Source organism: Oxyura jamaicensis, chromosome Z (assembly GCF_011077185.1).
Source record: "Oxyura jamaicensis isolate SHBP4307 breed ruddy duck chromosome Z, BPBGC_Ojam_1.0, whole genome shotgun sequence".
In the NCBI taxonomy this organism is placed as follows: Eukaryota; Metazoa; Chordata; class Aves; order Anseriformes; family Anatidae; genus Oxyura; species Oxyura jamaicensis.
The window spans coordinates 16,411,486-16,426,944 of NC_048926.1; the positions used below are offsets into that span (position 1 = coordinate 16,411,486).

The 15,459-nt window shown below is 38.1% G+C and overlaps 1 protein-coding gene across 1 annotated transcript in view; it reads right to left on the reverse strand.

Annotated features, from left to right (window-relative positions):
* Nucleotides 1-7,798: 7,798 nt before the first annotated feature.
* The window catches only part of EMB (embigin), a 28,352-nt gene continuing 20,691 nt past the window's right edge, over nt 7,799-15,459 (reverse strand). The window contains exons 9-11 of the mRNA XM_035309538.1: nt 15,063-15,096; nt 13,070-13,143; nt 7,799-11,813 (exon numbers count right to left, since the gene is read on the reverse strand). Coding sequence (XP_035165429.1) covers nt 13,086-13,143; nt 15,063-15,096 — 92 coding nt within the window. The 3' untranslated portion in view covers nt 7,799-11,813; nt 13,070-13,085. The remainder of the gene's footprint in view (nt 11,814-13,069; nt 13,144-15,062; nt 15,097-15,459) is intronic.

The window sequence follows — 15,459 nt, forward strand, 5'->3', positions numbered from 1 at the left end:
CCAGAACCCCAGAGGTCAACCTCGAGTTTCTCCTGGGGTTTTCTGCCAGAGGGTCCAGGTGAAACCATGCTCCCCAGCTGCAGTGTAAAGCATGTTTTGTACAGCTGGTCCAGTATGGACAGGCTCAAGGACTACCTCATGAGCTATTTCCTGTTTGATTTTTTCAAAGGTCTGTTGTTGCCTGGGGCTCCACTTGAAATAATTCCTCTTTTGAGTCACTCAATATAAAGGACTCACAAGCTGACTATAGCCTGGCACATGCATTCTCCAGAACCCCATAAGGCCTGAGAAAATTTGTGTTTCTCTCTTGTTAGTTGGTAGGGACATAGTTGTTATTTTATTGATCATATCCATAGGGATGTGGCAATGTCCCTCTTGCTATTTTACTCCCAAGAACTGAATCTCTTGTGCAGTTTCTTTGACCTTACTTTAATAGCAACTCTTTAATAGCAAAACCAGCTTTCTGATGAATTTGAATTATTCTCTTCCCTTTCTCAACTACTTCTGCTGTGTCACCCCACACAATGATGTCATCAATGTACTTCAGGTGTTCAAGACTTCCCCCTGTTCCAGTGTAGTCAGGATCAGTCCATGGCAAATGGTAGGGCTGTGTTTCCACCCCTGGGGCAGTCATTTCAAGGTGTACTGGACACCTTTCCAAGTGAAAACAAACTGTGGCCTACATGTTGCTGCCAAAGTAATGGGGAAAAATTCATTAGTGATATCAACTTTTTGATATTTTCTTCATATTGCCAGAGCTAGCCAACCAATAAATCCACTTTTTTTCTCTCCATCACTCCAGTTCATTGCTGCCAGTGCATTGGCGTACAATGAAGCACTCCACAAAATTCTGCCAAGTGGACTGCTTGCACCAGATTTCATTTGGCTTCTTGGGTGCCTCGTCATTGCCCAGATCACTATTAGCTGTCTCCAGCATGGCTAATTCCCTCAGGTCCTGAAGACTTCTCTCCATGGTAGTCCACTCGCCTGGGTGACATATGTCTTCCTTGAAAGGATATCCTTCCTTCATGCCTGACAAAAGTCACCTCCAGAGGCTTGTGCCTCTCTCCCAACTGCTGTCAACAGCCCTTTCCCTGGAGAGGGATCCCAGCTGCCTGGCTACCAGCCTCAGTATCCCAGTATGAGGGCAGCCAGGTGAGGAAGTGCTCAGAGTGAGACCTGAAAGTGCTCAGGTGAGATCTGAAATCCTTTCATATATCTCACAGCTCACTCAGGGATGGGGATTGGGTAGTTTCTGGCTTGTTTATGATTTCTGTCCTCTTGTTCTTGTGATGGCCCTGCCCTACAGCAGCCTGCCACTTCTCCCTCCTGGAACCTCTTAGGAGGAGCTTCTTCCCTTACTAAATGAGCTGACTGTTTGACTATAGTCACCATTGACAGTTGGCCCTCTGGGTTAACCACAGGGTGTGTTATCAGTTTCAAAGACCTCCTCCCCCTCTTGAGGGAGCTGAATAGAATTAACTACCATTTGATAGGAGCAGACCAGGCCCAAGCACAGTGCAGCAAACTGGGCCGGAGTCCTCTGGCATTGCCAGGGTCAGGGCACATGTCTATCAAAAATTATGTCAGCTTTTTAGGATTCTGCACTTGTCAGGGGTGAATCTCAAAACCAGCATAGGAGAAAACTGTGACAGGTACCTGTCCATATCCTCCCACACACCTTGCCACCCACCACCACACCATCTCAGGGCAGTTTCCTGGGTGGTATTCTTAACTAATTGTTCAACCTTAGGAAAAAGCAGAAACACATTTTGCACACCTAGCAATAGGAGTACCCAGGGATGTTCAAAATATTCAAAAGCTGTTGTAATTAGCCCATAGGGAAGGGGGAAGGAGGTACTATTCCTTACATCTTCCACCAATTGACTCCCAGAGGAGAAAAAGGAGTGTAACTGTTAATATTCTACAAGAAAAGGTTCCTGAAATAAGAGACAGGATAGCAATGTAGGGCCTGAATACCAGATTATGCTCGAGGCCAATGTTTTAGAGCACAGTGAACTGAAAAACAAACAGAACAAACAAACAAACAAACCACAGCCTTTAACAAGCTCTCAGACCTGATATATAGCAGAACATAGAACATGGCACAGATCACATAAAACGGGATCACGTAGAATAATATTGACAGCAAACCAGCCACAACACAGCCAGCAACTATTAAATAAATATGATAACTGTAAGTTCTATCTAAAGCACTTTGGTGATATCTATTGTTGTCTCAACTCTTCAAGCCCCATGCTAGGAACCAAAAAGGACTGTGGTGGTTTCATCCAGCTGGGCAGCTGCACTCCACCACCCTGCTCTCTCACTCCGCCTCCTCAAAGGGAGACGGGGGAAGAAAGCATGACAGGGAAGAAAAAAGGCTCACAGGTTGAGATAAGGATAATTTAATCAAATTGAAAAGATAGAGAAAAACAAGCAAAGGCCATGTGTAAGTGAAGAGAGACAAAACTGTTATTCTCAGCTTCCTATCAGCAAGAGATATTTGGCCAGTTCTTGGGAAGAAGGGCCTCAGTAAGTGTAGTGGTTTTGGGAAGCACAGATGTTTTCTTAATGAGAGACACACAACCCTCCCCTACCTTTCCTTTTCTCTTCCCCTTTCCCAGCTTTAATTGCTTTTTCTACAGCTTTTTTTGTTGAGTGTGTCATCTCACACTACGGAATATCCCTTTGTTGGTTTAGGGCAGCTGCCCTAGTGATGTTCCCTTCCTACCTCTTGCCCACCCCCAGCCTGCTGGCTCTGGGGCTTTGGAGGCAGTCTTGGTGCTGTGCCAACACGGCTCAGCAACAGACAGCACCGGTGTGATACCAGGGCTGTTCTAGCTACAGGTGCAGAGCACAATACTGTATGGGCTGCTGCAGGGAAAGTTAACTCCATCCCAGCCAGACACAGTATAATGTTAATTTTCATTGGGGAAAATTAAAATTGGGAACACTGTGCCTTAATTTCTCTTGTTCTCAAGAATCTGTTTAGTCATATGTGGTGATATCACCTTGAAAAAACAGGTCAGTATTATGCAGCTGGAGTATAATTATTGTAATATTAACCCATAAGAATAACAGAAAAACTAAAATTTAGCATATTTCTGCTAGAAGTCCTTAAAAGATACTAGGAAATGGTGTGAGAACATGGTTGGCACACAGGGATATGCTTCAGGGATACCCACCACAGTTTGAACCATCATTGGATTAGGCTTGTTGTGAGACAAAGGCTCTAATCTGTGTTTGACAGAGTTTTCTTCTGTGAATTTACATAATTACTTTTCAAGCTTGTCTACACTTTGACATTGACAATATGCTGCAGTAGTTCTCAGTTTAATGACATCTTCTGGGAAAACTACAGCCTAACAATATGTATACAAGCTGGCTGTTATTTTTCTCTTATCAGCTTCTGTTATCTACCACTTAAACTTGTTTAAAATTTGATTCTTCTACAATTCTGAAAACCGATTTTCACATTTACAGTTTTGTATTATTGGCAAACTTTCTCATCTCACCAAGAACCCTCTTGCTCTTATGAGTATGTTGAACAATAGATCTATTGGTGTATATATTGGTCTATAATATATCTATTTATTTTTCCCTAGTCTTTTCAGGAATTTTTGGTGTGTTTTTGGAAGTGCAAATTCACCAATTATTTTTTTTCCACATGCTTACTGATTCCTTCATATAACTCCTACAAGTTTGTGCAGTGATACTACTCCCTCTGCTGACTCTTCCTCACTGTCTCGTTTGTCTCTGCTGATTTTATTTTTACTCTACTGACGTACTGACCAATTTACACATCTGTCACCTAAAAGATTTCTTTCCAGATGCTTTCCAAACTGTAATTAATAAAGAACACTGTAAACTCTGTTCTGGAGGATAGATTTTCCCACATCTTCTTCTTATGCTTCTGTAAGAGACAGATGCACTGCCCTGGTATCTTTCCCGGCTATTTGTTCTGGCATTCCTGGGTTTGTCTGGGATCAGGAGGGAGAACACTTCTAAAGGATATTTGTTTTAATTCATGACCAAGGTCAGCTTATGTCATTCATCTCTCTATAAATTTATCTAATGCCTTCCAGTTCTTTGGCACAGCTCTTTGCCTCAGCCTGTTCTCACAGACTCTCCTTCTTGCCACACTATCACTTCTGTCTCTTTGCCCACTTATCATATGCTAATGTTCACAGTCATTTTTCTCCTGTCTTTCAGGTGATGCTCTCCTGCTTGCCTTACTTGTCTGGTGAGATGCTGGCCAGCAGCAGGGTTCAGTCACAACATACTTTATCCATGCTGTGATAGATAGACATCAGAGTATACTCTGCACACATTTATGGGGGGACAGGTCACTAGGAGGACAAGAGCAAAGGCACACCATACAGCTTTCATAGATAGTATCTGTGATCTTGCAAAAGAAAACATAAAATCTCAGGATTCAAAGGAAAGGTCAAATTATGTTGTTGCATGTAGGGTGTGGCAGAAAATTATTAGCCTCATTGACTAAGTTTGATATCAATTTCATCAGCTAGTAAACAAAGTCTGTCTTCCACAGTAAAATTTTGCAGAGACAATTATTGCACAGTAACCAGTAGGAAATTGTTCCTTCTCTTCTCCTCTTCTCTTTAAAGCCAGGATTATCCCCCTTCTCCCTCTATTTTCTGGCAACTTTTCCTTGGTATGCAGGACTTCCTTTGTATGCAGTAGGATATAGTGCCCTAAAGTAGCCTGCAGATAACTTTACATAACACCTATACTCTTGTTAAATGAATAATGTCATTGACATTTTATTAGGTTTGATGTACCCCATTATCAACATAAACTGAAATAATGTAAGCTGGTGCCATTCTTTCTAAAATGCAGGTTAGCAGAAAGTTTGCTGTACCTTCTCTGTGCACACTTTGCTACCTACCATCAACACCAGAAAACAGCCAAGCAAAGTGAAACTCCAAAGGTGTGAAAGTCTGAAGTAAGCTATAGGAAGTGATTAAGAATATTCATTAGCTCACAGATCCACACTGTTAACAAATGTGGCTTAGTAGAAGTGAAAATACATGAATAATTTTTAACCATAGTATCTTATTTCCTCATGATGGCATTTGAGGTTGCTGCAGATACTTGTAGTACCCTCTGTCTAGCCTGACATAAGAAACACCAATTGGGAAGCTAGTTCCCCCAAGTTAGCCTCTCTGGCAGAAATACTTTAATTTAATTCTCCAACAGTGCACTGCCAAATTGCATCAGCTATCCTAAGTAATATATGCACGTTTGGATAGAAAGAGGCCAGCAAAAACATCTACATACACTGTACTTTTCTAATTGGTGTCTATATCTTTGGGGATGCTTTTTTTTTTTTTTTTCCAAAACATTTTCCTGATTCTTTCTTATCTCTTCTTTTTTTTTCATTTCTATGCCATGAAAGTTTATGGGCACTTGCTCAGTGGAAGAACCACACCCCCTGAGCCTAGAATGATCCTCTCAAGTCCTGACTGTGCAACAGTAAAACTAAAGGGATTAAGCTACAGTTGTTAAAAATACGGAAAAGCTACTGCTATTGTATTTGCACACAGGAGATGATTTATTTCCAAATCCATTGTACAACGGTTGAGCTGTCAAATTTTATATGGTATCATTTTATGCATGTTTGTTTAGAACTTAGAAGACACTATCACCATCAACAGCAAAGGATATAAATACTGCTATTCCTCTCTTCTGAAAGAATTCCTATTTTCCCTCCACGTGCTATTACTGTATCTCCCTTCTACTTACTGCATTATAAATTTCTATTGCAGATTTTTCAAAAAGCAATAGAAAAGCATTTGGCAATGAAATCATATGGCTTAACTCTTTTATTCTATGACAGTTAAGTTGTTTTCTCAGATGTCCTGAGTATCCTTGCTGCACATCCTGTCTTTGCTCAGAGTGTGACTGTTTATTGTTAGCAGTTAGCTGTTATTTCTGCCACACAGAATTCCTTTTACAGATGTACTAGCCTAGCCAAGAATATCAAGGATGAAAGCTAAACGAGTACTCTACCCTCTTCTAAAAGTCTTCATGCCTATCTTGGTCTCCTGTGCTAGGGAGATACAGCTATTTAGATAGCTTAAAAACAACTGACAGAGTACACTTGCTGCTGTGCATTTTATTTTAATTATTTTATCTCAGCTGAACTCTGCAGACAAATAGGGCCATCAGCAAGTTTTAGATGGGGAGTCAAAGTGTTAATATGTACTAAGATGTCATGTTACATTGATATATTACATGACACGTAGGCACAGCAGAAAGCAACATAATGAAATATTATTGGATAGATGGCTGCAGCCAGAGAGTGGTGGTCAATGGCTCTGTGTTCAGGTGGAGACTGGTGACAAGTGGTGTCCCTCAGGGATCTGTCCTGGGAGCAGTGCTGTTTAATATCTTCATCAATGACACAGACAGTGGGATCAAGTGCACCCTCATAAACTTTGCAGATGGCACCACGCTGAGTGGTGCAGTTAATACAACAGAAGAGATACCATCCAAAGGGACCTGAGAGGCTTGAAAGGTTTGAGAAGTAGGCCCGCATGAACCTAATGAGGTTCAACAAGTCCAAGTACAAGGTGCTGCACCTGAGTCAGGGTAATCCCAGACTTGTGGACAAAAAGCTTGGCATGAGCCAGCAGTGTGTGCTTGCAGCCCAGAAGACCAACTGCATCCTGCATCCTGGGCTGCACCAACAGAGGGGTGGGCAGAAGGTGGAGGGAGGGGATTGTGTCCCTCTGCTCTGCCCTTGTGAGGCTCCACCTGGAGTGCTGTGTCCTGGTCTGGGGCCCCCAGCTCAAGAAGGACGTGGGGCTGTTAGAGCGGGTCCAGAGGAGGGGCACGAAGATGCTCAGAGGGCTGAAGCACCTCTCCTACAAGGACCTTTGTGGTCTCATTGAAGGGAGACCTCTCTGAAGCCTTTTGATACTTAGAGGGGGCTTATAAAAAAGATAGAGAACAACTTTTTACATGGTCAGACATGACAAGGGGGGGCAGTTTAAAAAAGGGGAGATTTAGATTAGATATTAGAAGGAATCTTCACTATGAGGGTGCTAAGGCACTGGAACAGGTTGTCTGGAGAAGCTGTAGATGCCCCACCCCTGGAGGTGTTCAAGACCAGGTTGGATGGGGCTCTGGACAACTTAATGCAGTCAGTAGCATTCCTGCCCATGGCAGTGAGATTGGAACTAGGTTATCTTTAAGGTCTCTTCCTACCCAAGCAATTCTATGATGATATGGAAAAACCTTAGGTCTCTTAAAATAGAGAGCAGAATTTAATATGTATTTCAATTTCCAAGCCCATTGCTAAGATTTGTCTTCACAGAATAAATAAAACCACTGTAAATGTGTTTTCATATCTTGTGTTTTACAAAAATAAACAATAAAAATAAATAACACTATCTCGGATGCTGAGACTCACCCTGCATAGTTAAGACTCCACTTCAGCTGTTTACATTACCCTGGAAAAAATACCCATTTTTTCCCCTACTGACACAGAAAATAGAATAGGTTCTCAATTTACATGTCTCACTAAGAAATGATTAATTGTAGTAATGTGCATTTAGAAAATAATTACCTGGACAACATTTTCCTTTGGCAATTTCTACCTAGAAGGTTATAGATCTGAGAAAAAACAGTATGGTGCTTAAGCAGATGAAGAGGTTACAAGAGCTGTGGGTGTTCCATGTGGAAGGTTATTCATACAGAAAAAAAATAAAATTAATTCTGAGTTCACTTTTCCAAGGCAACACACAAATTCAGTCTTCACTTTTATAGATTCTTTCTTAAGTTTATTGGAATTATTTCTAAGTACAATATTGCTGTTTGATACTACTTATAACTATTCTCCTTATTGCATATATATTAAACATATAGGAGAAGATACTCATTTTCTGTATACATCTTACTGCTCAGGCAAAACAATAAAACAGTCAAGTGAGCACAGAGTATAAAATCAGAGTAAAATAAGGCAAGCATGATAAAAGCAGTAGGCTCAGTAGTCTTTTAATAGAAAAATAGATTTTGCTGTCAAATTTCCTCTGAAACTCTTAACAAACATATTGCAAAAGAGAAAAAAATGAACTTAACTATGGTAAACAAATTCTTTCCTTCAAGGCACTGTTGCAGAACTCTTAATGTCAACTTGAAAATAATTCAGCAAGTCAGCTGATGGAAATACTACCCTACGAATGAAAAATAATACAATCTTTATTTTCTTAAATGGAAGGCTAATTGAAGAACAAACCAGACAATGTCTTTAAGAAAAATATATATATATATATTTTGGCTAAGATGGAACAAACATTAGAAGTTTGAAGTCTTATAAAATTCAAGAACAAAAAAAGGCTCAGACATGGTCAACAATAAATTTAGACAATTCAAAGATCACTTTGGTAAAAAGTTGTAAGCCTTGTAACTTTGACTATCGTATTTCGTATGTAGTTCAATGCATTTTGTGTGTGTGTTCTGGAAAAGAAAATAACAGGACTGCAAAACTACGTGAAACTGGTGAAGTTTTCAAGGATCAACTTTCTTTTAGAATCAGAAAGTTTATTTCCAATTTTAGTTGCTCAGTCAACAGTGTTGAAAGTTTTAAATACATAAGGAAGAATATAAACCTTGTTTTCTTTGGCTGAAAAACAATTACAGGTGCACACAAATGCAGATTTTGGTATCAACATTAATACTGATGGCTTTTTTCTTCTCTTTCTCAGGATTGTACATCAACAGACCTACAGTTAATAGCTTAATTATCCTGGCCCACTATTAGTTAATTCCTAGGTCTTGGTCCTTAGGAAGTACTCATATGGTTTTATGCAAGTTCACAGTCTAGTAAATTTGTCCAGTATTTGCACAACTTAACTAGGAGTCTGGTCTTGCAGCTGCTCTGGATGTACAGGAAGTGGAGGGATTTTCAGTGAATAGGTCAAAGCATCAGGAACCATGGCCTTTTAGCATTTTTTCAAGGACTAGTACAATTCTTTTCCTCCACAAAATGCCTATTTTTTTTTTTTGTTGGTATGGCAAACAGTAATATATCACTTCTTGCCAAACAAGGATTTGATCCAGGCAGACAAGGTTTACCAGACAAATAGAATGGTTTGAATCACCCTACCAGTTTAACTTAGTTGTTAAAGATGACTGCTTGCTTACTAGAATTAATACTCTGGATCCTTACACTTGGATTTAACTGCTGTGTTTGAAGAAAATAACCTAAGAATTGTTTTTGGCTCTGATTTTTTTTTTTATTAATGGCCTTTTTTGTTTTGTTAAATGCTATGTTTGCATAATAAAACATAGGTAAAACAACTGTAGTAGGAACATTTTTAATATATACAATGTGTTAACTATTTCTCATGAGATACGTATTTATAGATCCTTAGAGCTTCTTTCATGGTATCTGAACTAAAAAAGTTAGTTTTGCCTTTAGAGTTATATCAGTTACTTACGCTAATTATTTAATATCTGTTTTTTATTATTCCCCTCTGGTAAGGGAATGGACCTAGAAGGTCTGAACCAAGGCAGACGTGAAGAATAAGCCTAATTACCAACCCAAAAAACATCAAGTCCCTTGGAAACAGAGCAAACAAAACATGCTGGCGGCAGGTCAAGATCAAACTACAGTTTCTGCAGCCAGTTTGACTCTAATACAGTGCTGATAGGAGAAACACATCATAGATCTAAGGTACACAGTTCACATTCTCTGGTTCCTGCTTCCTGTCACTGCAGCCCTTGTTTACTAAGGCAAAACACTATTCATGTAACATGCCTGTGGGTGACCAAGACCTCATACCACAATTTTAAAATCATGCAGGAATGCTAACTAAGGCAGAAACAAATTGTTCCCGTTTCTGATTAGAAGTTCCCTGTCCCCTCCCCACCTTATAGCATGCTTTTTTGGATTGTACCTAGCCTTGTTTTAGTTTTTTTGTTGTTGTTGTTGTTTTTTTTAAAAAAAACTTTTTTTACTACTGCATTTCCTACAAAAATCCATATTCTGTAACAAACAATAAACTTAAAATTATGTTTCAAGCTATCAACATACAGAAGTAGTTATTTTTAACCTGCAAACATTTACTTGCTGTAGCAAAAAAAATGCTGTTCTATCAATAAGAAATTCATATAAAAACCTGTAAATGCATTGTCTTTTACAGTGCATAGAAACTCCATGGCAAAATATAATAAACATAGTATCTTATCAAGGGAAATCTTTATCAGTATTCAGCCCTTACAATCATTTCATGTTTATATACTTCCCATTGTTTTGTATTCAAGCTTTAACCTTTAATTGTTAAGGCTGCTAAATAAATGTGAAAAAGTAGCAAAGTACTGATCAGACTAGATTTTGTTAATTTCTAACAAAACAGCCAATGCTAGCCTTTACCTTTTTCTGTCTTCAAAAAGAAATGGCCACTTGAGGCAATGCAATTTATACTTTTTTTCTTTTCACTTGACTAGGGATTTCGCAAATGCTGCCTGTTTTTTTCCTTACATCTTTGTTAGGAGAAGAAATGCTTTTGGAAAGTCCACTTTTTCCTGTCCACAAAATAAGATTTTCTATTTTTCCTTTTGGATTAGCAAAAATAAAAAGGCTACTAATGCAATCTACTCTTTTTCTATTAGTTGCTTGCTCTTCCATTAGTTGCGCATTTTCAATTGCTGAATATATAATGCAATTAATTGGTGTATTTATTATGGCAGCTAACTTTTCTACAACAATAGCACAATTTAAACAGTACCACAATTCTGTGTGTGAACAGAACTAGTGGTACTCATGCTGCTTTATTGTATTACCCTAGGATTTTTAGTTGTTCAACACCTTTGCTGTTCTCTGATACGAGTTTGTCAAGCAACACCATAAGCAGAAGCAAGTAGAAATACTAATTGCACAGTGTATGTTACGAACCACATAGGTGAATTTCTTAAAGTTTCTTTGTTCTGTGTAACGTATAGTCAGAACTGGTTCTGCAAATCTCACACATCCTGTGGTCTACATTTGTGCAAGTGTAGGGAATTATTTCAGTTATATTTTGATATGGTACTGTATCCCCATTGCTTCTTTCATCTGAAAGAGTGTCGAAACACCCAATCTGCACAGTATTCAAGTGCTTAGCCTATATGGAAATAGTCTGGCACCACAGGCATATGGCAGGACATCTTAAAAGAAATTCTTAAGTACTCAAAACATATCTATATTTCCTTCTGAATTAAATAAAGCTAAGCAAAAGTTACAATGAAGACATTTTCCTGTTCACTGAAAGTTGCAAAACTGTTGATGTTTCATTTAAAGCCATGATAAAGATTTCCCTTTGACCATTTCTTTGGTAAAAATGGCTGTATGTCACATTTGCTTTATATGCTAGTAAAAGGCATTTTCTTTGGTGGAAATAGATTTTTGATCTTGCAAGTCCAGCTTTCTAACAAGCCTTCAATATCCACTTTTTGATAATAAGCCCATTCTATATTACCTGTTCATTCAGTAAAAGCAAGCATAGTACTAATTTATGACAAAATTAAACAGATCAGTCACAAAACAATACAAAATCTGACCACATACAAACTGCCGTTTAGTAAATGACAAACATCAATGTTACAGACACCAAGAGTCTATATGCAGTATATTAGAATTCATTATCTGTATAAAATGAGCCATTTCACAGCTATCTTAAAAGCATCATATTTCTCACAAGTGTAGAAGAGTCTATGTAGAAGCATGGTTGATGTTTAAAATGCATGGCTGCATATATCTTCTGTAGCTTTGTGATGATTTCCGCTTCTGTAGGCTTCATCTCCTGAATTAAAGAATAAACACATTATGACATCAATTCTATTATTTTGCTGTGTAATATTTTTCTGTGTGTTTGAAATTAAGTTGCAATTCCAGTTTATATTTAACAAAGTATTTGAGTGGTCCAGTTCATGAGGGGCTAGGTAAATAATGAAACCCAATTTGAAGATGTGAATCCTTACTGATTCAGTGAGTCATCTCTATGTCATAGTCATAGCCGCAACTATGGAAATGGGTGCTTAGATCGCAAACAGGTTAAATCCATGGAAGCCTAAGTCACAGCAAGCAACAAGCACAATAACACACAAGAAACGGTGAAGACAACATACTATTGGAAAGCATTTGTTCTTGTTTGTTTTCTGATTTGTTATCCTCTTTATACGAGCTTTACCTCACGGTATTCTCATTCTGGTCTTTAAAACAATGGACATGGAAATGTTCTTCCCTAAGGCAGGTGACTTGTGAGAAGGAAAAAGGCAGTACGAGCAGTGACACAAATGTGAAGTCACTCAAAGCTCTCATCGTGAGATGATAGATTAGGGTGCCAGATGTAGAGGGAATGATAAAGGGGAAGCAGCTAGAGCGTGTAGGATTGGTTCTCAGCTGACAGATCTTCTGACAAGCATTTCCAGCTGGCCTAAGCAGGAGCTTGTCATTAAACTACAAAGAGGACAGAATCTAGGAAGTTCATTATATAGCTTCCACATAGACACACATCCTCTGCTTTCTTCTACCACTAGTTCCTTCAGTCACTATCTATTAAGCTCTGTCTTTTCTAAACTCCTATAATCCCTTGTTTCACATCTCTGGTACTGCCACATTCCCCATTTTGAGTTCTACTCTTGCTATTGCATCCTTCCTCTATTAATCCCACTTAACATCTAAAATTCCAGCTTGAAAGATTCATCAATCCTTCTACATCTCAGCACCTACCCTGAAATTCACAGAAATGTTTCATCATCAGGAGGCAAGCAATTAAGGAGGTTAATCAAGGTCCTAATTTAAGGCCTATATGGGTGAATGGTACTACTAAACCACAATGACAGCATTCAGCTACAAAGTTTTGTACTTGCTATCTTGCTGACATCAAACAGTTAATGACAATATATTGTTTCATCTAAATTGGAATTCTGTTACTATGTTGTCCCCACATTTTAAAAAAAAAAAACACATTTGGGATGGCAATGTGGATTTCTTTGTATTAGTGTACTCCAGGAAAAAAAAGTAAACTTTGGTCTATGGATTTTGTCTTTTACTTACCTTTCTAGGAACCAGATTAAACTTTTCTGTGTCTAGTGCTACTGTTTTCCACACCATTGCTTTCTTCTGATTTACTGTAAGAAAGAGGATAAATTTCAAAGCTAAACTTCAAAATGCAGGATGAACATAGTCATCCCAAGTTTCAGACTGCATCTGAGATGTATTTGGGTTATAAGAAAAAATAAGATTATACAAAACTGAAGCCACTTAAATACTTACAATAAATAAATATGTAAAGAGTCTCTCAGCCAAGTAGTGATGGTTCAAGTCAATCACTTTCAAAAGCAACCCACCAAGTTCTGGGCGGAACGATTATCATTACAGTGATGGTATGCCCAGAAGTAACTGCTATGCCATCATTTCATTCATTTTTTTAAAATTTGTATATAAAGTGAAGGACTACATAAATAACATAGAAACAATACACAAGATAACATCCTCAGTACAACTAACTGCATTACATTGGTCACAATCAAGATTTATACTAGCCTTGAACTAACAATTCCCTTGCTGGAAAATAAAATAAAAATCTATTTCTGAATCACTATCCTCCTACCTAATACATTGCTGGATGTGACATTTCAATTATAATCTCATCAACCAAGTTTAGCTACATATTAGTCATCACTTGACGTAACAGACAAGAAGTGTTCCTTTGGAGCCATTCTCTGCGGTACACAGATTTATCTTCTAAGCAGCCAGTAGTTGAAATAACTTTCAATTATTAGAATCAGACAAGTAGTACATAGGTTAATAGATTTTCTTTACAGGTGGTTATCTAATGAGATAGAGCTGTGAATTAAAGATCAAGGACCTGATCAAAACTATGGCATCACAAAACATCCCGCATTTCATCTAACATGAAAACTTACTACTTTAGTGCACTATATTGTGTTACAGTCCCATTGTAATATAGTTTCAGCATGTTTATAAGCAGCATGGCTGAGCAACAAAGGCAGTTATTCAATGTTCAGCCCAAGACATATCCCAAAAAATTCAGCAGTATAATAGCACACTACATTCCCAAGACAAATCCCCACTTCATAGTATAATTGAATTACAGCTTTAAAGCTGTTTAGATAAGGGGAAAAGCACTAAAATGTATTTTCAGCTAGCACTGAAATAAGAATGGGAGAGTGAACACAGTGCACAGAAACAAAGAAGGTCACTGCAGCAAGAAATTAAGAAAGAAAAAGGCATTATTATTCAGAAGAACAAGAACAGCAGATCCACAATAGTAGGGGAAAAGTCCTAAAGGGAAAAGAAAATGGGAGCAGACTGCAACACATTTAGAAAGAGAAAGGAACTGCTGGGCATCTTGGAAGAGAAAAGGAAAATTAACAGGACAAATAAAATGTCTGGGTTTCGAGGGACAGAGGAAGGGAGAGAAGTAAAATTTATGCCAACTACCCTTTAAAAGCACATCATCCTAAGGTATGGTGAACCACCAACCCTCTAACAGAACAGCTGCAGAAGTGTCTGCAGCTGCCCCTTCGACTCCAGCAAGGCCATAGATCCAATGTCCAGGGAGCCCAAGCCCTCTACAGTGAAGGGTCCCTCCTCAAGATGGAGTTAAGACAGCTGACAACACCAGCTCCCAACACCCAGCCACAATAGCCTTACAGCATACCTAGGACAATCAGGGCTTTGACTGCATGCAAATTAGAGAAACATATTAATACTAACAAAACAGAAATATGTCAGAAAAAAAAATTTCAAAGCCTCTTCTGAAAAGTTTCCACTTGAATGTGTTTTCCCTTTCAGAATGAGTTTAGAATTAGGAGATACAGTTTCCTAACAAAAGAAAATTGAAAATATTTTCCAAACACCAAAACTAAGTGCCTGGTAGAAAACAGCATTCTGTAATCTGGAGTCATGAAGTCTTCAGAAAGGGAATAAACTGTACTTTAGTATTCATTAACCCTTACCAATTGGAATAACAACTACTATGAAAAAGAAGTATTGAAATATAATATATGAATTCCTTACTTACAGTTGCTCAATTTGGTCAAATTCTCTTTCAACTTCTGCATAACAGGAAAAGGTAAAAGCAAATTATATAAGGTCTTACTTGAATGTAGACACTGAAAAAGTTATTCTTTTTTCAATTATATCATTAATTCTATGCACAAGTAAAAACAACTCCTGTGATTTTTTTTCTTAAGTTTCTAATTATTCCTCTCTCCAGTGGAAATACTTGCAAATCTGTCAATAAACTTACTTTAATGAATATCATGTTATATATTATATATAAAATCACATTAATAGAATTTGATCAATGTATATACACAGAAATCTATAGATAAAATACATGCATACCCATGCATGCAATACCCACATATATAATACATATACATAATTATATATCAAGTCTTGTTTCATCTCGCATA